Raw genomic sequence first — 25,566 nt, 5'->3', positions numbered from 1 at the left:
CTGGGCCAGGAAAACCTCCTTGTTCTAGCAGGACTGGATCAGACCTGAACCAGGAAAACCTCCTTGTTCCACTAGGAACTGGATCAGACCTGAACCAGGAAAACCTCCTTGTTCCAGCAGAAACTGGATCAGATCCGGGCCAGGAAAACCTCCTTGTTCCAGCAGGAACTGGATCAGATCTGGGCCAGGAAAACCTCCTTGTTCCACTACACTGAACCATTACTTCGGCATCGATCACATCTACACTGACGAAGATCTTCCATCCTCGCAGTCGTCACATGCACGAACTTGTCCAACGTGGCTACACTGCTTTTATATTCCGCCCCTCATGAAGTTCTCGTCTGACCATGAAGTCGAACGGTAGATCTGGACCAGAGAAATCAGAGTAGGGGCCTTTTATTCAGCTTCCAGCAGGGGTGGGGCTATTCACTATTTAATCGATTTTAATCGATGCGACATGTACTGGTTCAATTACAATTTGTAAATGTTCAAAACTAATTGCTTTTCACATTAATTAAATGACAGGAACACAGCCACAAAGTATAGCAGGAACATAAAAGTCGCCGTGCCGCCTGGACATATTAAGAAGACGGACCGGTCCGTCCCCCTAAAGTTTCCGGGCAGCTCGCTTTTCAGCCATACTGAGTGTGAATTTACTCATCGGGTCTGAAGGCTAGCGGTTGGAAACATGTTGGTTTTTATGGACATGAGAACGGGCCAGACCTGGACAAGACTTACTCCAGGTGTAAGTTGTTTACAGCCTAAATAAAATCCAGTAGCTCCATAAATGTGTGGCAGCACCTCATGTGTTCCCAGCCCAGGTTAGAGGAGGAGAAGAAGCCACATACGTTAGCATATCATAGCCTTGTCTGTCGGTTTAGACTAGTGGTTCTCAAACTTTTTACAGTATGTACCACATGAGAAAATATCAAGCTCACCAAGTACCACCATCATGAAAACCCTGAACAGTAGCAAACATATTAAGCTATAACATACATAGCTATTAGCTATGGACAGTTCATAAAGGAAGTGGGCTGCAAGGTGGTGTGGTGGTTTGCACCACAGCCTCACAGCAAGAAAGTCGCTGGTTTGAATCTCAGCTGGAGGGGGAGGTTCGAACTTTGTGGCCTTTTTGTGTGGAGTCTGCATGTTCTCCCCATGTATGTTTTCTCTGGGTTCTACAGCTTCCTCCCACCGTTGTGGTTGTTTGTCCCCTATGTGTTGGCCCTGCGATGGACAGGTAAGCTGTCCAGGTGTACCTGCCTCTCACCTGTTAATGCTGGAATAGGCTCCAGCTTACCCGCGACCCTTAATGGATGAATTAAAGAACAGTTCATAAAGGAGGCATGTTAACTCCTAATTTGAGGATTATTTATTGATTATTGTTGCCAGCCACACTGTACAAAACTGTTGCATTGTAACAAGCACTTAAACTCATCCTAACAAGGTGGGCATCTCTTCACCTGTTATACATACAGCAAGCCAGAACATTAAAATAGCAGTTGTATTTCATTCATTCACACACACAGTAGGCTGACGGAACCAGAAGTGTTCTGTTTCTTGAAAAAATACTCTTCTAATCAAGGTTAGAAATGGTCCAAATTCCAAAGATTATTTTAGCAATAAAGTTATGAAACATCTGAAATCTTACAACATGAAATCACGAATCCAAAACGAGAATGAATTTTCACATTAGAAAAGTCAGTGCATTATATTTGTATGAACAACACGCAAAGACCTTTTTTTGTCATCACTGTCACCGTCTTCACATGTGGGATAATAAACACACACCTGTATAAACATTAGACTCAATACAGTCTTTCTGTCCTGCTTTGACCATCATGTCCTGTTAACACTCTGCTACTTAGAAATAAAACCTGTAGCAACATAGCATGAAAAACGGGATCAATGAACCACTAACAATTATTAAGAACTGGCCAGCATATTAATGACTGTTATCTACTTACATACGTCTAATGAGAGGGGTGCGCCTGTCTCTGCGCACACAGCCTGTGATGTCTGGCTCGATCGTGGTCAGCTTCAGTCTCTGGTCTGGCTCAGCCTCCATCCTGCTTCTGTATTTAGTCTTAATGACGGCAAGTGAAGAGAAGCCTTTCTCGCACAGATATGTTGTCGCAAAAGGAAGGAGGAAGCGCACGGCCTTATCCGAAAGCACAGAGTATTCCCAGAGTTGCTGTATCCAAAAGTCCAACAGTGACTGTTTTTTTTTTTTTTAAACCAGTCTTCAGTGTTTCATCACAAGACAGTTAAACTCTCCTGCTCGCAAACAGTAAAACCCTTGCTGAATGGGTTTCTCATCCACTTGTTTCGCGCTCCACTTGTTCACTTGGTTAAAAGGTGCCGTTTTAGGTATCCTGGTTTCATGGATTCATTGCTGAGGACTTCACCACAAACCACACACTGGGGCCTCGGTCCTTCGTCAGTCCCGCACCAACTAAATCCAAATTTGAGGTAACTGGAGTCATATTTTCTGACTGTTTTGCACTGCTTGATGCTAGTGGGTGCTATGGACATTTGACTGGAGCCTCTCAAGTAGCCATTAGCACTTATGCTCGGTTCACTGCCGTCCTCCTCTTCATTTTCAAGGCGGCTGCTTGAAATATTCTCCTCCTGAACTGAAGTCCTCTTCGTAATAGTTCCAGTTTGAAACCACGATTGCAGTGTTCTTGAACCACTTATCTTCCCTCTCTACATTTGACCGTTGTTTATCGTTTCACACACAGTTCAACTCATAACCAGCCACGGGGGGGCTAAGTACATGAACCGGAAAACATAGCAGGCTAATATTAAAAGCAAAAGGAAAACAATCCTTTTTTTAAATATAAATTTAATGATGTGTTGTATGTATTTTATTTTTAAGCTTTGTACTTTTTTGATAATATTATATATTTTAAAAATAATTTTATTAAAAAATATTTATGACTTTCCTCTAAGTACCACCAAGAGGGCTCTTGCGTACCACTGGTGGTACACGTACCACAGTTTGAGAATATAGGGTTTAGACGACTTTATCTAAACAGCACAGCTATGTACTCCCCTTTGATAGACAGGCTACGATGATATTAAATATTTTATCCAGCAATAGTTATTTTAAAGTTAATCATTACATGTTCAATCTCTCAGAGTCTGGATGCTAATAAGCCTACGCCACATGTTTAAAAGACATTACTACCTTACTTATAAATACAGTTTCATACACTTCATCTGAGTTTTATGTGCATTTCCCCTCATGTTTCGTCATACTAGAGATGAACTTGAGCAATGTGCAGTTAATAAAATAAAATAAAATAAATAAATAAACTTGTGACATCACAGTTGGCGGTATGCTGGTGCAGTTTCTGAGTTAAGTCTGAGTCGGTGGCGCTGATTTGATGGATCATTTGCAGATTTCTGTGCCTGCATGCACATTAACCAGGGAAGCTGCTCTGCCAACGTATACCAACCAGAACAGCGTTGTTGCTCTAACTATTGCCAACACATCGTTCCTGTAGACTCCATGGATGTTGGATATGTGTTGGATTTATTTATGGTTTGCCATAATTAACAGGGAGTGGAAATAGGTTTGTTTGGTTACTTGACTTAATGGATATTGAATGGATTTAAGAGTATGAGGTAGCCTAAGAGTGAGAAAGAAAAAACCCTGAATGGCGAAAAGATGCTTGAAAATTCTGAGAATTGTTAAATGGAATCGAAGCACTTGATCATAACTGAATCAAATCGTGAGGAACGTAAGATGGCACCCCTGCCGCTAGCGCTTTAGACAAGTAAGAAACGTCTTAAAACAGCTGGAACGAGACTTCCGGGATGGCGGCGAAGCAAGTGGCAGCATAATTCCCACGCTCTCAGTGAGGTCCTATGTTTCCCCAGTTTGAAAAGAATTTATCTATCTTCTTGTGTAAAATGTTATGGGGAAATACAAACTAAGGAAAACTAAGGCAACAGAAAATCAACTCGGCAACAAAAACGAAGAAATGGCGACGGGAGAAAACGGTGAAACTTCTACCGCAGCCAAAGCTAATGCACATACGGATGCTCTGCAAGCTAGCATCGTTGCTATCCACGCGGAAATAAAAGCAGGACAAAAAGACTTGAAGAAAGACCTGGACGAGCTGTGTGAGACAATGAGACGAGATGTGAAGGAAGAAATCAGAAACTTTAAGGAAGAAGTTAACCAGAAATTGAGTGTGATCGGGGACGGCCTGAAAAACACTGAAGTGAGGATGGATGATGTGGAGAAGAGTGGCAGAGATAGAGGAGTGGAACAGCGGTGCCAAGGAGGTGCTTCTACAAACTCTGCAGGATCAAGAACGCATTCAGTCCAAGCTGGTGGACCTGGAAACACGCTCACGCAGAAATAACCTCAGAATCTTTGGAATCCCTGAGGGAGAAGAGGGACCTAACGCTTGTGAGTTTTTGGAGAAGCTCATTAAAACAGAACTGTCACTCCCTGACATTGACCTCAATATACAACGCTGCCACAGATCTCTCGGACCAAAACCTCCACCGCAGGCCGCCCCGAGATCTATGATTGCCTGCTTCCTCGTTTACAAAACTAAACAACAAGTCCTAACTGCCGCATGGAAAAAGAAAGAAATACATCTCAAAGGCAGAAAAATTTATTTTGATCATGACTACCCAGTGGAAATTATAAACAAACGTAAGGAATACGCTCCTCTGAGGAAGGTACTAAAAGAAAAGGGACTCCGTTTTCACACACCACCACCCGCGAAACTTCGTGTTTTTTACGAAGAAGGACCCACAACATACAACACCGCCAAGGAGGCGAGGGACGACATGCTGAGGAGGGGGATTCTGATGGCTGAATGTGTTGCCCCAGACACACCTGTCAACTTATCCCAGATTGACGTAACAACAACACCCCGCAAAAGCCTCAAAGAGAACTCCTGGGAGACTCGTGGATCCACTAAGCGACGGGACCGGGCTACGGATATCGAGAGAGCAAGAGAAAAACTCCGGAGATTCCAACACTCACTGTCGCACGGTGGTAACAAGGTCTAGTGCACACCCGTGAGTAGATTACCGGAGACAATTGCGAGCACATGCGCGTGCGCACGGACTCATACAGACACTCAAAAGTTATGGTTAAATAAATCTAAGACACTCAGTATATGTATGTAAAATAGATAGATTGTCTCCCTTTGTTACATGCCGTTTGGATACAATCTTTGCCCTATTATGAACAATTTCTATGCAGTTGCAGGGAAAAATGGGCCCTTAGTTAATAATAATTTACACTATTTTAGGATCATTATCTGGGGGAAGGGACTAGCTCTTACCCATTATTTATGGGGTTTGATAAGACACAAATGAAGATGCTAGTGAGCATCTGGAGGGGCCCTTCAGGAGAAGGATTCCCCTCCCTGTTCAGAAGTTATATTTACACTTCACTGTTGGAGGTCTTTTCTGTTGGTTTGATTTTTGGTTTTGCACAGATGTTCCCAGTCTACATGTTCAGGCCTAGAGAGAAACCTAATGTATGTATGTATAAGATTCTAGGGATAAGATGGTGAAGGAAGAATACAAAGTAATTACCCTAAATGTTAACGGTCTACAAAATCCCATGAAAAGGAATAAACTACTTACTAAGATGAAAAGAGAAAAACATCATATCGTTTTCTGGCAGGAGACACACTTAGACGATAAGGAACATGAGAAATTAAAAGCTTTGGGTTTTAAAAACACTTATTACTCATCTTATAGAAATGGAAAAACAAGGGGAGTTGCAATACTAATTTCAAATAGAGTAACATTTCAACTTGTTAAACAGATAAGTGATAAAGAGGGTCGGTATGTTTTAGTAACAGGATATATTGACCACAGGCTTATGACCCTTTTCAATGTGTACAGACCACCAGATAATGATGTAGTGTTCATTAAGAAATTATTCAATATAATTACAGAAGAGAGTTCAGAAATCTTTATCAGTGGGGGGGACTGGAATATTCAGTTAAAGCCCTGCCTAGACTCTACCAATACATCTAAAAGAATAAACCCAGAGACAACTACAGTCAAAAAACTTTTGTTTGAATCAGGTATGATGGACATCTGGAGGGAGCTTCACCCAAAAGAAAGAAAGTTTACATTTTACTCTCATCCCCATAAGGTTTACTCAAGGATAGATTATTTTTTCATGTTTAACCGAGACAGACATAGAATTAAAGGATGTGAAATAGGGGTAAAAGACATCTCAGACCATGCCGGAGTGTACCTCTCTCTCTATCTGGACACCGAAATCAAAAACACAACCTGGAGGCTTAATACAAGCCTGTTGAATGACCCGTTGTGTATAAAATACATTGAAAAGGAAATGGGTGTGTATCTGGAACACAATGATAACAATGAGGTGTCCCCAAGTACTCTATGGGATGCAGCGAAGGCAGTAATTAGGGGCAAAATCATTGCGTGGTCCTCTACCAAAAAAAAAAGAAAAACAACAGAAATTACAAGAACTAATAGGCAAACTTAAAAACCTAGAAACTAAACATCAGGAATCTGATGACCCTCATCTCTTATACCAGATACAAACAACTAAGCAAAGAATAAATGAGATATATGATGCCCATGAAGAAATGAAAGCTAAATTTATTAAACAAAGATATTATGATAATGGTCCCAAAGCTAAGAAACTATTATCTTGGAGCATTAAGAAACAACAGGATGAAAGATCCATTCACAAAATTAAAGATGCACAAACTGGTGAAACATGTCACAAATTACAAGAAATACAAAACTCTTTTGTGAATTATTATAAAACTCTATACACACACAACCAGATGGTGCCGGTACCCTGGACATTGTGAACTTTCTGAATTCACTGGACCTGCCGTCCATTGGTTCAGAACAAAACAAGAGGCTGATGCACGAAATAACAAAGCAAGAACTGGATACTGCAATTTCCAAATTAAAAACAAATAAGATGCCAGGGACAGACGGTTACCCAGCAGAGTGGTACAAAAAATTTAAGCATGCAGTGTCACCTCTGCTACTGGAATGCTTTAACTATGTACTTAAAGGTGGTGAAACTCCAATATCTTGGAGGCAAGCCACAATCTCTGTAATTCCCAAGCCCGGTAAAGATAAATCTGAATGCGGTTCCTATAGACCTATATCAATTCTAAACTTAGACTATAGACTATTTACATCTATACTAGCAAAGAGATTGGAAAACATAATCCCAGAACTCATAGATGAAGACCAAAGCGGGTTTCTCAAAAACAGACAAACACAAGATAATATAAAGCGAACCTTACATGTAATGGATTACATGTCCAGGACTGAAGATGAAGCCATTGTTCTTAGTCTTGATGCAGAAAAAGCATTTGATTCTGTCAGATGGGAATATTTATACTTAGTATTACAACGATTTGGTTTTAATAGCTCTATAATTCAGGTTCTAAAAAACTTATATTATGCACCAACAGCTCGAATAAAAGTAAACGGCAGCCTATCTAACTCAGTAACACTAGAGAGGGGTTGTAGACAAGGATGCCCACTAAGTCCAACCTTGTTTGCCTTATTTATTGAACCGCTTGCCCAATCACTGAGGGAGGATAATGATATAAAAGGAATTTGGATAAGAGGAACAGAATATAAAATATGCCTTTACGCGGATGACATATTGATTACTCTTTTCCAGCCTGACTTCAGCCTAAATAAATTATTGTCCCGTCTGACAACATTTGGTCAATACTCTGGCTATAAACTAAACATTGATAAAACACAACTCATTTCATACAATTATACACCTTCATGCCACATTACAAACCTTTCTAACTTAAGATGGGACAATAGCACTATTAAATACCTGGGTGTTAAAATTCCAAAAGATCTGTCTAATATCTACACTCTAAATTACCTGCCAATAACCAAAGGAATAAAGGAGGACTTAAGTAGATGGACTTTGTTGCCATTTAACCTACATAATCGTATAGACGTAATTAAGATGAATATCCTACCACGACTTCTTTTTCTCTTTCAGTCTATACCCTCAGCAATACCCATACAACAATTTACAGAATGGAGGAGGATGTTTTCAGGATTTATTTGGAAAGGTCCAAAACCCAGGGTTAGATATAAAACCTTACAACTACCTAAAGAAGAAGGAGGGCTCTCCTTGCCAAATATGGAGAATTATTACAAGGCAGCACAACTAAGATACCTAATATATTGGTGCGACCCATATTATAGTGCTAAATGGAAGAACTTAGAAATATCCCAGTTAAACATACCCCTACAGACATTAATAGGAGATAAGAATATGTACTCACAACAAAAAGAGCACTTAAACAGCTTGACAAAAACTTCCTTAAACATCTGGTTTGAAGAATGTCGTAAACTAAAACTGGAAAACCAAATCAAATTGTTCAGATGGATACCATATGATAGTGATTTTAAACCATCACAGATTGATGAACGGTTTAAGTTTTGGACCTTTAGAGGTATAACTACATATTGTCTGCTTTCTAGTGTAGAAGAACTGAATAGTTTTCAAACACTGAAAGACAAATATGATCTAGAAAAACAGGATTTCTTCAGGTATCTTCAGGTCAGAGCCCACTTTAATTGTGTAATAAAAATAGGAACCGGTTACTCAGGTCTAGTTAACATACTGATAGATGCATACAAGTCAAATATTAACAGAAAACTGGTCGCTAGATTTTACCGATGCCTACAGTCCTATAACAAGAACTCCACAACTTATGTTAAATCTAAATGGGAGAAAGAAGCCAAAATAACAATTTCAGAAGAAGGCTGGATGAAGATATTGAAAACTTTACTAATACTACAAGCTCAGGTCTATGGAGGGAATTTATGTGGAAAAATGTAATTAGATTTTTCATTACACCAAAAATAAAACAACTCCAGACAGCCAGGCTGAGGGAGGGACGATGCTGGAGAGAATGTGGAGAAACACTAGCAAATCATTTTCACATATTTTGGGACTGCCCAGCTATTAAACCATACTGGTTAGGAGTGGTAGAGGACATCAACCCATCAGTAATGGGTTACAAGATCAAACATGACTTTCACACAGTATACATTGGAGACACCTCATCCTGTACTAAATCTAGTGACAGATACCTGATCAACATATTGTTGGTCGCCAGCAAAAAGGCAATAACAAGACATTGGCTGTCTAAAGATCTTCCAACTAAAACCCAGTGGATTGGAATTGTAAACGAGATATATAACATGGAAAGAATAACCTTCTCCCTGAACCTGAACATAGATAAATTCAACGACTACTGGAAGAAATGGAAGACTTGCACACCCTCATAATGAAAATTAAATATACATACAATGATACGACTATAAACCAAGCTGTGTGTTGCATATCACACTGATGTAGGTGTTGATACTGTATGTGTTTTTTGTTTGTGTAGGTAATGGAACGGGAAGTGTAGCTATCCTCTGAGGCTGATATAAGTAAACCTACTATCTAATCTTAACAAAGGGATACAGTTCATAACAATACCAAAATAAAAATTCACTTCACCCTATGTAAAAATCTACAAATGCCAAGCTACTCTTAGTCCACACTGTTATTTATTGATGGTTTCTCTTAACTGTCTGTGCCTGTTCTGATTGTTTCTGTTTGTTTACTGATATATACTGGTGTTGTTTGTATGTACGAAAACAATAAAAAATAAAATATTAAAAAAAAAAAACAGCTGGAACATTCGGTCCCGGGCTTTTATGGAGTGGAACGGCCCTCAAAACACGGCGATTCTTCTGAATTCACCATGTGTGAGGCGCTCTGGCCGCTGTATGAATCCATTATTAATGCTTTTCCTCATGTGTGAGGCGCTCTGGCCGCTGTATGAATCCATTATTAATGCTTTTCCTCATGTTTTAGAAAAAAACTACTGTTTAATTCTTGAATTCAGAAGAATCATCTTGTCTATTTCCTGGTTCTGCAGCCTTGTTTTGAGGGCTTGTTATACTTCAGAAAGACTTGGACCGACCACTTGCTTTTAGATATTCTATCACTGTAGTCTAAAGTCTGGATCTTTTTCTTCTCTCAGGAAATCTCAGCGAGTTCAGTTACTGGCAGATTATTTTCTGGATTATAGTCTGAATGACGTGTTTTTGAACTTGTGTTAACATTTCTCGTTTTTGCAGTGTGTGAGGAAGAACACCGTGGTGGTCGGCAAACTACAGAAGGATGCTAGAAGGTGATAAACGTGGCAATGCAATGTGGCAGACACATGAAGCTGACTGAACCCGGAGAAATGAGAGCAGCAGCAGTGCTGCTCGTAACTGGAGCATTGAGGACGGAGACTCCCAATCTGGGAGAGTTCCTTAAGCCGATTCCAGGAAAACAATCGGAGGTCTCTGCCCAGAGGAATGGGAGAAAAAGCCTGACGCCTGGTGGAAGAAACTGACCTCATCACCTCTGCTCTTCCTGCCTCTGCTCGCTTGTCCGGTTTCTTCCCCCTCTTCATGCTGCACAGGGAGCAGCTGCTGATCCACTGCACCACGTCAGGTCTCATGGTTTTCCAGAAGTACCTGCAAAACATCAGGAGTGAGTTCAGACTGCACACGGTAGGAAAACACGCTAACAGCCACAACAGCATGCAGGAACACCTCTCGTTGAGCAGCCGGAGACACTTGTTGATGTCGAGATGGTTCAGCTCATTGTGGTAGTCCACCAGGGCGGCCTCAACCTGCTGCCTGTTCCTCAGAACCAAACGCTCCCGGTCACCCCGCACCATGTGCAGCTTTCCATCTGTGGAGTGAAGAGACGCGATGACCACGAGACATGCAGAGAGATGCTTGATCTTGTCCTAAAATGTTCTCTGTAAAGTATCTGCTCTAATAAGCAGAATGAAGGACACTACAGCCTCATTTCCACCAGTGGGTCAGATTGGGTCGGGACAGTGAGAGTCAGGTAAGGACGGTTATGGTCCGGTCGAGTTAGGTTGGATCGGGTCAGGACAGTTAGGGTTGGGTAGGGTCAGGTTAGCCCAGGTCGGGTCGGGTCTGGTCGGCTATGTTAGGGTCAGGTCAGGTCGGGTCTGGTCGGGACAGTTAGGGTTGGGTAGGGTCAGGTTAGCCCAGGTCAGGTAGGGTCAGGTCAGGTCGGGTCTGGTCGGGACAGTTAGGGTCAGGTCCGGTCGGGACAGTTAGGGTTGGGTTGGGTAGGGTAAGGTCAGGTCAGGTAGGGTCAGGTCCGGTCGGGTTGTGTCGGGACAGTTAGGGTTGGGTTGGGTAGGGTAAGGTCAGGTCAGGTAGGGTCAGGTCCAGTCGGGTTGGGTCGGGACAGTTAGGGTTGGGTTGGGTAGGGTAAGGTCAGGTCAGGTAGGGTCTGGTCCGGTCGGGACAGTTAGGGTTGGGTTGGGTAGGGTAAGGTCAGGTCAGGTAGGGTCTGGTCCGGTCGGGACAGTTAGGGTTGGGTTGGGTAGGGTAAGGTCAGGTCAGGTAGGGTCTGGTCCGGTCGGGACAGTTAGGGTTGGGTTGGGTAGGGTAAGGTCAGGTCAGGTAGGGTCTGGTCCGGTCGGGACAGTTAGGGTTGGGTTGGGTAGGGTAAGGTCAGGTCAGGTAGGGTCTGGTCCGGTCGGGTTGGGTCGGGACAGTTAGGGTTGGGTTGGGTAGGGTAAGGTCAGGTCAGGTAGGGTCTGGTCCGGTCGGGTTGGGTCGGGACAGTTAGGGTTGGGTTGGGTAGGGTAAGGTCAGGTCAGGTCAGGTTGAGTCGGGGTCAGGCCGGGTCGGGTAGGGTCAGTTAGGGTAAACGGGTAAATGTAGTTTGTAAACTGTAACCTCATTGCATTCCCACAGCAACCATAATCTCACCTGAGAGGCAGAGTATCAACCGGATAGCGATAGCTGGCTCAGCTACGGAACAGCATTACGCCATCGCAGTGCCTTCCTTCGAGTAGAACCAGAACATGACTCAGAAACTACGGAGGAGGATGGAGCAGTGCTTCCTGATGCGTTTTAACGGAGATTTAATCAACACAAAGAAAATCTGTTGCTCTGAACAAGGAGCCGTTCCTGCTCTGTTTTTATATCAGGTTGCACATGAAGGGACTTTTTTTGTCTCAACCAATCAGCAGATTGCAGTGTGTCAGGCTCCACCCTTTCAGGTTGGGTCAAAGTAGGACGGGTCGGGAGGGATATTATGGTTCCCTTCCCAGTTTTCACTTGTGGAAACGCCCCCACCCTGCTGGTGGAAACAGGTCTTTTGCTAGCTTCAGCTATTCATCTGAGATGCCTAGTTGCAGGTTTTCTTGAACCCTGCAGGGCACCAGGACCCAGCTGGTTCTGAAAAGGACTGTAGCTGATGGAAAGACTTAAGCTTTAATAATACTGAAAAGAAATAAATTCTAAGAGTATACAGCACTTTACCTGAAGAGAGCCAGAAGGTTAACTAACAGTTAGCCCTGAACTTCTATCCAACCAGACCTGCTGAGTTCACCCTGTTCCATCCTGGACTCAGACCTGGACTTTCAGCATCATGCTCAGACTAGGCAAGCAGTTTTAAATTAAATAACATCTAGAGGATTAACTCTGGTAGACTAGACTACTGAACCCTGTCCTCCATCAGACTGCTGCACTTAGTCCACCACGCTGCTTTTTCCAGTACTCACTAAGACCAGGAACCTGGATCATAGAACTCCAGTCCTCACTAAGGCTCTTTCCGACTGTAGGAACCTTTTGCAGTTCCTATAACCTTTTCAGGAACCAGGCCGTTTTTTCGCGCATTCCGACATATAGGAACTGGTCCCTAGTTCCTATAACCATTTTAGCTCCTGCTCCGAGGCAGGGTCTGAGCGGGGTTCTATAGGAACCCTCATGACGTAGGTGTTTGGTGACTGGTAGCTCCGCCCCTTGCCAGATTTCCGCATTTTGTGTCCCCGCCACATTTAAAAAACACGGTTGCACATACGGACAAAAACAACAACAAGCAAGCGATAAATGGACCGACGAGGAGGTCGAAGCTCTTCTGACCGTCTACGCCACAGAGGATCTTCAGAGAGGTTTTGATATAAAAATATTCCTGACGATCAGCTCTCAGTCAGAGAACGCGGGATAACGCGAAGCAGCGCACGTAGAAAACTCACACAAGACTACAAATAAATTAAGAACCACGACAACCGGAGCGGGACGAACCGAACAAACAGTAAATTGGACAGCTTGTACCACCGACATGTTTACTCGGGCAACGCCGCAGCAAATGACTCCTGCGTGCGGCAGGAAAAGCCAGTGTGATATGCAGGATACACACACATGTACATAGTTATTTTTGCTCTGCTGTATTCACTATAAAAAAATAAATGACTTTGTAAAGAGTCTGAAGTTTTCAGTTTGTGTCTGTTAGATGTGCTTTGGCCACATCTATAAAATATTAGCTAATAAAAATATTGAGTAGTTATTAACTTATCACAGCTATGAAATATTAAATAATCCATCTTTGGTCGCTACATTTTAAGTCTTATCCTGGGTGTAAATTACATTAGTTTATCAACTTTATAATATGCTCCATATCACAGAACGAAGTTTATCATGTTTAACCAAGATCTGACACAAATTACACACCTGTAAACATTTCACCACCCTTTTTATATTTTTACCTTCATATACTCTAAATCTGTGTGACTATGTCCTCATAATTCTAAACCATAACTCAGTCACAACCAACCCTCCACTGACGGATTACTCCTCCACCTTCTACTGATGATTCCATAAAACACACAAAGCTTAAAGCAGATGATGAGATCTTTATTTTACACGTTTAACACAAAAAAAAAAAAGAAAAAAAATGAAATGAAATGATGCATTTTCTATGGAACATTTTCTCTTTAAATGTGTACATCATGTATACATGTATGTTCTATCTGTGGAACTTCCAGAACATGATGCTTATTATGAAGAGGTGTGTAGTGATTAGCTGGAAGGCAGGAGGTAAAACATCCAGGCTGTTCTCCATCTCCTTCAGTATCTGCAGCAGGTGGTTGTGTCCATCCTCTCCAGTGCAGCTTCAGGCGGCCACAGATGTATTGAAATGTCTCCCTGGACATACAGAAATTCTCTATCTACTGCTCATCGGTAAAATTGAGAACAACCTTTTCCCACTAGTTATCAGCTTTGCTCCGGACCAGGCGGACGGTGAGGAGTTCAATGAGCCGCAGCAACGTCTGAAACAGAACACGAGTTACAATAAACCCGCCGTCTGAAATATTTACTCATAAGACACGTATACAATTGGCGCATGTTTAACAAGTTAAACTTACACGTCGTCTCCTTTGTCTGTGGCGGATCTCCTGCCGCTGGATTCTTCATCTTCTGACTTTCAGGAGCCTTCCAGCCTCGACGTGAGACGCCTGGTTGTATCGTCCATCAGTAACATCTCCATCAAGCAGAGCATGAACACTACGATCTCTTCCTTCTCCATATTAGCTTGCCGTGTTGTTTTGTTTTTAGCGGGTTTTGTTTTGTTGTTATGTGGCGCTAAAGTCACACGTCACTGTCGCAGACGTATGCGTCACATCGGTCCCGCAACCGCCCCCAACTCATGTACGAATGCAACATGAAACAGTTCCCCTGGAGAAGGTAGTTCTTAGAACTAGGACAGTTATTAGAACTGTGTTCTTAGAACTTCTCTGTCGGAATGCGCCTTAAGACCAGGAACATAGATCCTAGAACTCCAGTCCTCACTGAGACCAGGAACCTGGATCATAGACCTCCAGTCCTCATTAAGACAAGGAACCTGGATCATAGACCTCCAGTCCTCACCAAGACCAGGAATCTGGATCATGAGACTCCAGTCCTCACTGAGACCAGGAACCTGGATCATAGAATTCCAGTCCTCAGTAAGACCAGGAACGTAGATCCTAGACCTCCAGTCCTCACTGAGACCAGGAACCTGGATCATAGACCTCCAGTCCTCACTAAGACCAGGAAAGTAGATCCTAGAACTCCAGTCCTCACTAAGACCAGGAAAGTAGATCCTAGAACTCCAGTCCTCACTAAGACCAGGAAGGTAGATCCTAGAACTCCAGTTCTCGGATCTTTACACTGGCTTCCTGTTGTTAGTTTCCAAAGACCTGAATGGTTTAGGACCAGAATGCAACCAGATCCCTAAGGTCATCAGGGTCAGGTCTACTTCCTGTCCCAGGACTGAACGGAGCTATCTGAATAAATCTGTCTGGCTCCAGGTTTGTATCACACACATCATAAGACAGAAGTAACGTGCAAACCTTTTATGGCAAACTTTTTGCAAAATGTCCTGAAAGTGTTCTTCTCTACGTAGTTGAGTCCAGGAGGGTAGGTGCGTCTGTTGAGGTAGAGCTCCACAGCGTCGTACTTTGCAAAAAAGGCCTGCTCGCACTGTGGTGGAAAATAATTCAGATTCAAACAGAAGCCACTGAGGTGAGGGTTTATAAGTGTCCAGAGTTGTTTCAACGTACCCCTTCCCCTGCTGGAGGCGGTGTTGGATTGGATGATGGATTCTGTGCAGGAAACACAGAGTTCTGATTAAAATGCTGCTGCTGCTGCTGATGTGAGTGATAATAACTTCTGAGCCTCACCGCTGAGTTGCTGTGGACCATGAGTGTGGGAACAGCGTCCTTATGGAGGACCACCTCCTCCCCGCTGCGATCGAAGCAGTCTTCGGTGAAATGAGCGGAACATATGGACGACCAGAGCCGAGGATGCCAGTTAAGCCGGCCCACAGCCCTTATCCACACGGCCAGCAAGGCCGGCTTGTGAAAAGGAAACCTGGAGAAAGAAGATTCATTGAAAGAAGTTGTACAAATATTTTTTATATTTCAAAGCCAGAGATTCTTATTTGGATTTGGACTCATACTTATAGAAGGTGAAGCCGAGGCCTCTCTCCACCGGCCCGCAGCAGTTGGAGCACTTGTAGACGCTGCAGCGCAGCCACTTCCTCTTGGTTCTGTTGAGGCAGGTGTTGCAGCTGGAGATCCAGCCGGCCAGGTCTCGGCTCAGGCTGGACCAGTAGAAGTGCTTGGCGATTTGTCGCTGGCAGATTCCCTCACCGTAGTGGCCCTGGTTGTCGTGGAACTGCCGCAGGATGGATTTCACCTGGAATCAAGACTGGCTAAGTTATCAGATCTGGATGTAGGAAACATTCTGGTCTGGGTGGATTAGATTAGCCGTCATCAGGGAGATCTGACCATAGTTGGCATAAACTAATGGGTCTAAAGTAGGACGTCAACACACCAAATTTTGACCTGGTATTTCCTAAATACATGTCTGAATAAAGCAATACTTTAAAAAAGGAGGGAAGATTAAAAGGAACCAATAACGTGCATTTAGTCACAGCACTTTGAGGAAGCCATAAGGAAACCCTCTTTGGTGAACTTTTTTGAAGAAACGTTTGGCTCAAGTGTCTAAAAATATCATTTTCTGACTTTTTCTGTGTGGACAAAATATATTCACATTAAAAAGGAGTAAACCCTTATTTTTGATATTTTAATGCAAGTTATTTGCTAAATCATGGAAACTTGTTCAAATATAAATTGTCCTGATGCAAAAATATGGGAAATATGTTGCAGTCGTTCCCAAACGGGGGGGGGGGGGGGGGGGGGGGGCACTAATAACAGTTTTTGCACTGCTTGCATAACATGGACAAATGTGTGAAAGTAGCAACGAGGTTTTAACTGAAGTTAACAAAGCAACTGATAAACTTTCTTCGTACGTTCCTTTGTAAACATCGGGGCGCATGTGGTCGGGGGATCGGGAGGCTTGTCATTATTGTTGTTGATAGGTGGCCCTGCAGGATAAAGTTTGGGAACCCCTGCCTTAGGGCAACACTGAACAGTGAGGGAGTTAACATGGCTGCAGGAAATGTTGTTATTGTGCGTTTATGTATATTTAGTGTTCAAAAACAGCCCTTCGTCTGTTGGTGCAGGAACATCATGTTTTGTAGGACATAATCTGTTTTATTTACTCAGAATGTCCTCCATTCACAGAATGAATTCAGTCAGATTATCTGCTTCTAGAAAGAAAATTGACCAGGAAAATCACATGATGGCAGGAAAGAGCCAGAAATTGACAGAAACATTTATTGAAAGGAAGCGATGACGATCAAACTCTGGAATCTGACTCCAGGTTCAAGTTTAGCATATGGTTTTTATTTTGATAGTAGTCTGTTTAAAGTTTGAAAATTATACTTAAAATGTGCAGTAAGGATTATTGCCATCTAGTGGTAAAGATGGGTATAGCAGAGCTGTGAATGTACGGTGGCCATCAGAGGCCAAACCTCTTCCAGACATAAAGATGTTGTCATGTGTGAGTGGAGCCAGCGTCCTCAGGTGCAGCGACGACTGCAGTAACTACAGGTGTCCTGTCTTCTTCTATGGTGCTTTTATGGCATTGCTGATTCCAAACAGAGCTCTAGTTCCCATCGAAGCCGAGACTACAGTTTTAAAGCTTCACGCAGAGCTGTTTGTCCTTTCAGAGACGCCGTAGTAAAAATAGTGGCAGCTGCATGTATGTGGATGTAAATGCTTCAGTCTATGAGAATAAAAACAGTTATTTTAGTAGTCATTAGATACCAGTAGAAACAGTTTTAATGATAATTAAAACTGTTCTTAGTTCAACACTGAACCTTTAATAATCTTCTAGATGTTCATTTTAATGGGTTGTTCCACAATGGGCCAACGTGGCCTCCAGGCCTTTAAAAGGCTTCCTTTTATAATACTTTTACATTTAACTTGTTGAAGCTACATTTTACAGATGGTTCTGAAATAAATGTTGATTACTTATGCACCATTATGGTACAATGTTGGCTACCTGCAGGCAATAAACCGCAAAACTTACTAAAAATCGTCATGTTTTTTGACTTCTCCAGTGCGTTTAACACCATCCAGCCGGTGCTGCTGCGGGGGAAGCTGGAAGGAGCTGGTGTGGATGGAAAGCTAGCCGCGTGGACCATCGACTACCTCACCAACCGGCCACAGTACGTGCGTCTGCAGAACTGTGTGTCTGAGGTGGTAGTCTGCAGCACGGGGGCCCCTCAGGGAACAGTGCTCTCACCGTTCCTCTTCACCCTTTACACCTCGGACTTCACCTATAACACCAGCAGCTGTCATCTCCAGAAGTTCTCTGACGACTCAGCCATTGTGGGCTGTGTGTCTGAGGGGAACGAGCTGGAGTACCGGTCAGTCATCAGGGACTTTGTGGACTGGTGTGAGCGCAACCACCTGTGCTTAAACACCAGTAAGACCATGGAGATGGTGATTGACTTCCGGAGAAGGACACTACCCCACACACCGGTGAACATCCAGGGGAAGGAGATTGACCGGGTGGACAGTTTCAAGTACCTGGGTGTTCACCTCAACAATAAACTGGAGTGGTCACACCACACAGACGCCCTGTACAAGAAGGGCCAGAGTCGCCTCCACCTCCTGAGGAGACTGAGGTCCTTTGGAGTATGCAGGCCTCTGCTAAGGACATTTTATGACTCTGTGGTAGCCTCTGCTGTCCTCTACGCCGTTGTCTACTGGGGAGCGAGCAGCACCGACCGGGACAGGAAGAGACTGAACAAGCTGGTCAGGAGGGCCAGCTCTGTCCTGGGCTGCGGGCTGGACTCTGTGGAGGAGGTGGGTGAGAGGAGGATGTTGGCCAAGCTCACATCCATCATGGACAACACCTCTCACCCACTGCACCAGACTGTGGGGGGGCTGAGCAGCTCCTTCAGCAGCAGACTGAGACACCCTCAGTGTAGGAGGGAGCGCTACCGCAGGTCCTTCATCCCCACTGCTGTCAGACTGTACAACTTATCTGTATAGTCATAATACTGTGCAATATTTATTTATATTTTACTGTGCAATACCCCCCATTATCAATGTCATCATATTCTTCATATCCCACCATCACCATGTAAATATGTATATAGTCTGTGAGGTTGTTGTTATATTTTATTTTATTTTATGTATGGATGTAGTGTGTGTGTGTGTATGTATATATATATATATGTATATATATATGTATGTATATATATATATATATATATATAATGTATGTGTGTATGTATGTATGTGTGTATGTGTGTATGTATGTATGTGTATGTATGTATATGTATATGTATGTATATATATATATATATATATATATCTTTATATTATAACGGTACATATTTTTGCTTTTCTTAGACTTGTAAATAATTTCTATTGCACTTTCTTGCTGTGATGCATGTTCACCTTATTTTGCCTCTCTGTACTTTATTCTATAACAAGAGCTGCTGTAACAAGTGAATTTCTCCACTGTGAGATAATAAAGTCTAATCTAATCTAATCTAATCTAAAAATAATAATAATAATTTAAGTTAACGTGGGGTTTTTTGTGTCTTCATAATTGTTTTGTTCCTGCAACCATTTTAGAAAGCTCTGATGGCAGAAAAGCAAAATATAAAATCCTAACTACATCTTTATCAGTGCTGAATCAGGTGATTACTTCTTCTTTGTTGCGTGGAACTCTAAGAGGAGGAGAGACCCGGGTGTACATCAGAACTCCATCTGAAACACAATAATAATTATAGTGAGCTCCTCTTGATGACTAAATAGAGAAAAGGAAATGAGTAAAGTGATATTTCCACTCACCTATTAGGGCGAAGCGCTTGGCCATTCTTTTTAAAGCATTTTTTTTAGCCTTGCTTTGCAGTGGTAATACCCTGGTGCTGAGGTACCTGCAGAATGCAAACGTATGCTGATGAGTCTCTGACGGACAGGAGCCATGAATGCAGCCTCCTCAGTGAAAGTTACAGTGTGCCCCCAGATTTTCTGTTTCCATTGATGCCAGTTGAAACTAGAGTCAAGATACACTCACTGTCCTCTTCATTGGGTCCACCTTCTAGTACCGGGTGGTCCTCTTCATCGGGTCCACCTTCTAGTACCGGGTCGGACCTTTTTAATCCTGGTGTGATAGATGAAGCAGGTGGTGGAAACCTTCCTCAGAGGTTTTCTCCATATTGACATGACAGCATCACACAGTTGCTGCAGGTTTGTCGGCTGCATCCATGATGAGAATCTCCCGTTCCACCACATCCCAAAGCTGCTCTACTGGACTGAGATCTGGTGGCTGTGGAGGCCGTTGGAGTCCAGTGAACTCATCGTCATGTTCTAGAAAGCAGGTGGAGATGATCTGAGCTTTGTGACATGGTGCATTATCCTGCTGGAAGTAGCATCAGAAGATGCTCCACTGTGGTCATAAAGGGATGGACATGGTCAGCAACAATACTCAGGTAGGCTGTGCTGGTTAAACCAGGCCACGTTGGTACTAAGTGGCCCAAAGTGGGCCAAGAAAATCTCCCCCCACCATTACACCAGCAGCAGCCTGAAGCTTTGATCCAAGGCAGGATGGATCCATGTTTTCATGATGTTTCCAGCAGATTCTGAGCCGAGCATCTGAATGTGGAGCTGAAATGGAGACTCATCAGACCAGCAACGTTTCTCCATCTTCTATTGTCCAGTGTTGGTGAGTGTGTGTGAATTGTAGCCTCAGTTTCTTGTTCTTAGCTGGCAGTAATATCATATATTTGTGTTAACAAGCAGTTGAACAGGTGGACCTGATAAAGTGGCCAGTGAGCGCTTTAGAAAAATGAAAATTAATGATGTTATTTGTGGCCCATGTTTGTCATACCTTGAAATGTGGTTATATGTAATGAAGCTCTGCTCAGCAATGGTGATTCTTTGGTCATCTCTCAGGATCATGGAGCCACTAAAATGTGGATCAGGAGCTGGAAGACAGTACTGGTGTTCCTGCAACTCTGTAGTGGTTTCAGAATTATCACAGAGGTCTGTGGGTTTTGCAGCAGCTGCAGCAGCTTCAGAGAGGAGGTCCTCCAATGTGTCAGACTGTAGGAAGGCCTCATCTGATGGGACAGGTATCTGAAAATAAAAAATTACCAGATCTAGCCCAACCAACTAACTCAAGTCTAACTGGGAACATATACAATACTCTTTCAGTTGTAAGATTTTACTTATCAGGAAATAAAAATAATATTAATGTGGTCCTTATCAGATCTTAAGTGAGGTTAATATGATCTCAGATTAACATAATTTTGATTAAAAGCATGTGACCGGATTTTGTCACCTCTTTCCCCGGCATTGCATCAGGTATGATGGTTGGTACAGCTTCGGCTGACAGCATCAGGTGACCCTCCTCAGTCAGCGTGAAGCAGGACGCGTCAAAGTGTCGGGAGCAGACATGGGAGTTTACGCGCAGCGACCCTTCGTCCCTCTGAGACAACGCCAGCCACCTCCGACGTAGCTCACGATCTTTTGGAAACCTGAAGGATGAAGGCACAGCTGAACTCCAAAAACAACAATGGGGACCATTCTATAAGATCCAATCTTTAAACCAGTTTCCATAAAATCTGGTCTGGTTTGGTTCCAAGTTTCCTTCTACAAACTTCTAAATTCTTGGCCATTCAGGGTTTCCACTACATGTAAATAAATGTGGTGCACCGCCACGGCAAAAAAAAATCCGCCTTCAGAAGTAAATTATATTGTATGACTGGATCTATATGAGCAGTAAGTCTGTGCACAAAATAAGAGTGGAGGTTGAGGGGTTCCAGTGTGGTAGACTCAGGATTAGGCTTTTTGCAGATGATGTGGTTCCATTTATGTCATTAGGCCGTGATCTTCAGCTCTCGCTGGAGCAATTTCAGCTGAGCGTGTGGTGGTTGAGACACCTCCAAATCAAAACCATGGTCCTCAGCTGGAAAAGGGTGGAGTGTTTTCTCCAGGTTTTTCCAGGGGAGAAAGTCGTTGTTAGAGACTTCCTGTTAAGTTGTAAATATTTTTGCTACCAGCTTTAGCAATAAACACCAAACAACTCTTCTAGTTCCAGCAGAGTCCCGAGTCTACTTCACCACTGTTGGGTAAAGCAAAGGGAGCTAACCCTGAAGCTAGCTGCTGCTAGCTGTTGGGTAAAGCGAAGGGAGCTAACCCTGAAGCTAGCTGCTGCTAGCTGCTGTGTAAAGCGAAGGGAGCTAACCCTGAAGCTAGCTGCTGCTAGCTGCTGGGTAAAGCGAAGGGCGCTAACCCTGAAGCTATCTGCTGCTAGCTGCTGGGTAAAGCGAAGGGAGCTAACCCTGAAGCTAGCTGCTGCTAGCTGCTGGGTAAAGCGAAGGAAGCTAACCCTGAAGCTAGCTGCTGCTAGCTGCTGGGTAAAGCGAAGGGAGCTAACCCTGAAGCTAGCTGCAGTTTCACCCAGGAGTAATCATGTTTCCTCTGCCTCCCAACCTCGGTATGGAAGCAGAAAATTTAGCAGCTGTTTCTGTCTGAGTTTTTGTGGAAGCAACAGACCAGAGCAGCACGGTTACTAAACACTCAGAAATGTTGTTTCAGGAGCAAAAAGACTAGGCGGAAAGACGAGGAAAATAGCTGGTTTTGTTGTTGCTGAATCCTCCTGTGGGTGCGGTGTTTAGCTCACGTAGCATAGCAGGCGGCCCTTAAAGCAATCCCGATGTCTCCCTGAACCACTTTCTCATCTACCTGCTGAACAATAAAGGACACTCAAGCCCACACAATGTTAAATATATAACAATGTAAAAAAAACACATGGAACACATGCAATATACAAATAACTTCTTATATAAGTTTTACAAGTTATAAAAGTACAAGAGATAAAGTATTTTTTAAAATTTTATTATTGATAAAATCACGACTAATCGACTAATCATTTTTGAAAGACTTGTCTAATCGACTTGCCATTCCCAATTTATATGTAACGCAAATGATGACAAAATGCCATTAAAACAGGTTAACAATTTCATGAGAAAATGAAAACCAGTCAAATAAATTAATAAAAGATTAAATAAATAAATTAAAAGTTGTTTGGGTTCAGGTTGCCTATCACTGGACTAAAAAGAAACAAATTTGGTAAATATAGCAAAATAAAGTTCAGGTATTTTGGCAAAAATGGTGGTCTGCAAGACAGACACTTCGCATGAGGGAATCATGGATGAGATGGTCATTTCTTCTTTAAATATAGGTATAAAATAACTGTGTTTTGTTTTGGATATTTAAATAACAGTAACCTATTCCAAAGTATCAGGTGCCGGGTTTCCTTTCTTGGAGCTGAATTTGTGATTCAAGAACGAAGTACACAGGACTAAGGATGTTTTGTTGTTGCAAAGCCATCTGGTAAAAAAAATGTGGCCATGAGCAGCAACATATCAGAGAAATAATATGACTCAATATGCTGCGGTTGGGCTAAAACGTAGCTGACGCGCGGCATCTGCGTGCGGCATCTGCGTGCGGTCGGCTACGGTGTAGCTGATGCTGGTAGGTTTGCTCTCGGACTTGAGCATAGGGGGAACGTGTTGTTTTGATGGTGTGTTGCAGTTTCTCCTCCTAACCTGAAGGTGGCAGCAGGAGTGGTATCGGCCGGTAAACTCACCAGGTCAGAGTTCTTTTGATGGTTCACCTCAGGTACGGTAGGTATTTTCTGTTTTAAAACAACAATGGCGTCCAATATGGTTCAGTGTCTTCATTAGCTTGTGAAAGCAAACGAAGAAATAATTCGATCAGCTAGGGGTTGCATGACTTGGGATTTTTTTAAGTCGACACTAATGTGATGAAAGTCAAGTCGATGTCGACTAGTCGCTGGTGACGTCATTGATATTTTTTCAGTAATTAAAAAAACACAGGAGGAGGGGAATGCTTTGCAACAACCTGTATTCACTGACAATGGTCAGCTGATACACAGAACTTATACATAACAGCATTTAGGATCAAGTATTAACGGCAACTCTTAACAATGTTCATTTTTTTTCCGTTACATACCTACATGTTATGTTAGGTTACATCTCCCACGGGTGCAAAAGAAAATACTGTAATGCACAAAACAATTTGGGAGGAAAACAACACACAGGCAAGAGCCTGCAAGCCTAGTCATCATCACAGTCCTGCTCAATCACAGGTTTTGTTTTTCGGTCCTGGTTTGCGTGCAAGAACACAAGCGCATTGACGTGAGCTGGGTGAAGGCCTGCCCGCTGTCGCGTGATGGTATTTCCGGCCAGTGAAAAAATCCTCTCGCTGGGTGTGCTTGTTGCTGGGACAGCCAGGTAACGTTTGCACAGCTTGGCCAAACGGGGGAATCTGTCCACGTTCTGAGCCCACCACTGCAGCGGGTTCTGCATGGTGGGCTGCATTTGCGGTGTTTGCAAATAATTACGGACCTCTTCGTCTGCGGTGGAATAATTCCCCGCTCTCCTTCCACTTTGATAGTGCGGGCCAAAAAGTTGTTCAAAATCCTGCTCGAGCCTGGCTTTTTTCCATTTTACTGGTTCTCCCTCACCATCATCCACGTCTTCACTTTGCACACCCGGTCCCTCACCTAGAATAAAATGAATGACTAGTTTTATCAAAACTGCGCATTCACAAATAAGACGATTTAAATCATCATCATGAAGATGATGACTAATTTCAATTAGCACACTCACCTGTTGCTGCAAGCGGCTCTGCCTCCTCCTCCAGCAGGGCATTCAGGTGGCTCTGGGCGGCCTCTCTTTTACTCTCTGGGATGAACTGAAGATGCTTGAACCGGGCATCAAGCATACAGGCCACAATAGGGATGGATTCCATCAGGTCATCCGACTCCAGCTTGAATCGTTTTTCTAACTGCTCTCGAACCGTCATCTTGAAGGTGCGCACTGCAGCAAGGTCAGATGCTTGAACACGCAGCGTGGTGTTGATCATGTTAAAAATGACTGGATATATGAAAGACAACCCCACATGCAGCTCACCACACATTATTTCAGTAGCCTTGGCCAGGGGCTGCAGTACCGGAATAAGCTGTTCCACCAGCTCCCACTGTGACGCCCGCATAGCGAGTGACTTCTGGACAGCTGGTTTTGTGACTGTTTCATCTGAAAGCACAGATTGCACAGCAATTCTTTGTTCGAACAGCCACTGGAGCATGACGACTGTGGAATTCCACCGGACCGGGCAGTCAGTCTGGAGTTTGTTGGCTCTTATGCCAAGCTGTTCCTGCCGTCTCTTTAAGGCGCAGGTGGCCAGTGCAGAGTGGTGAAAGTGGCTCACAACTCTCCGTGCTGCATCAATGGCCTTCACCACATCAGGTAAGACTAAACCAGACTTTATTGCCAGCTGCAGCGTGTGTCCGGTGCATCCCAGAACTTTTCACATATCTCCATGGCTAAGTTCATGTTACTGGCATTATCGTGGACCATGCAAAACACCTTTATGTCCCACTCCTTGATTATCGCAGACAGACGATCGGCAATATTTACAGCCGTGTGCCTTTCTGGCATCATAGACATGCACAACACTCGGGCCTGCAGTTTCCAAGCATCAGTGATGTAGTGAGCTGTTACAGTAATGTACGGGTCCATGGTGGAGGATGTCCACAGATCAGTTGTTAGCGACACACTCTGGCCTTTCATTTCTCTCATGATATTTTCACGCAGGCTGTCGTACTGATGTTTGATAGTGTTCCATAGCGTGTTGTAAGATGGGACATCGTAACCAGGTTCAAAAACATGAAGCATTTCTTTGAAGCCCTCTCCATGTACTGCAGCTAAAGGTC

The 25,566-nt window shown here is 43.3% G+C and overlaps 2 protein-coding genes across 4 annotated transcripts in view; both read right to left on the bottom strand.

Annotated features, from left to right (window-relative positions):
• LOC121631371 overlaps window positions 1-25,566 on the bottom strand; it is a 47,638-nt gene that overhangs the window by 9,439 nt on the left and 12,633 nt on the right. For all 3 annotated transcript variants that reach the window (XM_041972237.1, XM_041972238.1, XM_041972236.1), the window contains exons 5-14: window positions 21,103-21,298; window positions 20,650-20,897; window positions 19,611-19,696; window positions 19,465-19,526; window positions 15,851-16,089; window positions 15,573-15,762; window positions 15,453-15,494; window positions 15,243-15,372; window positions 10,630-10,771; window positions 10,429-10,551 (exon numbers count right to left, since the gene is read on the bottom strand). In XM_041972237.1, the coding sequence (XP_041828171.1) occupies window positions 10,429-10,551; window positions 10,630-10,771; window positions 15,243-15,372; window positions 15,453-15,494; window positions 15,573-15,762; window positions 15,851-16,089; window positions 19,465-19,526; window positions 19,611-19,696; window positions 20,650-20,897; window positions 21,103-21,298 (1,458 nt within the window). The remainder of the gene's footprint in view (window positions 1-10,428; window positions 10,552-10,629; window positions 10,772-15,242; window positions 15,373-15,452; window positions 15,495-15,572; window positions 15,763-15,850; window positions 16,090-19,464; window positions 19,527-19,610; window positions 19,697-20,649; window positions 20,898-21,102; window positions 21,299-25,566) is intronic.
• LOC121631375 (E3 SUMO-protein ligase ZBED1-like) lies at window positions 23,728-25,196 on the bottom strand. The gene is made up of 2 exons (XM_041972243.1): window positions 24,461-25,196; window positions 23,728-24,354 (listed from the first exon to the last, which is right to left on the bottom strand). The coding sequence occupies exons 1-2, from the start codon at window positions 24,936-24,938 to the stop codon at window positions 23,906-23,908; spliced, it is 927 nt and encodes a 308-aa protein (XP_041828177.1). The 5' UTR covers window positions 24,939-25,196; the 3' UTR covers window positions 23,728-23,905.

Source organism: Melanotaenia boesemani, chromosome 20 (genome assembly GCF_017639745.1).
Source record: "Melanotaenia boesemani isolate fMelBoe1 chromosome 20, fMelBoe1.pri, whole genome shotgun sequence".
Lineage (NCBI taxonomy): Eukaryota > Metazoa > Chordata > Actinopteri > Atheriniformes > Melanotaeniidae > Melanotaenia > Melanotaenia boesemani.
Note: the sequence above shows the minus strand (reverse complement) of the source record. Positions and strands in the feature narration are given on the sequence as shown.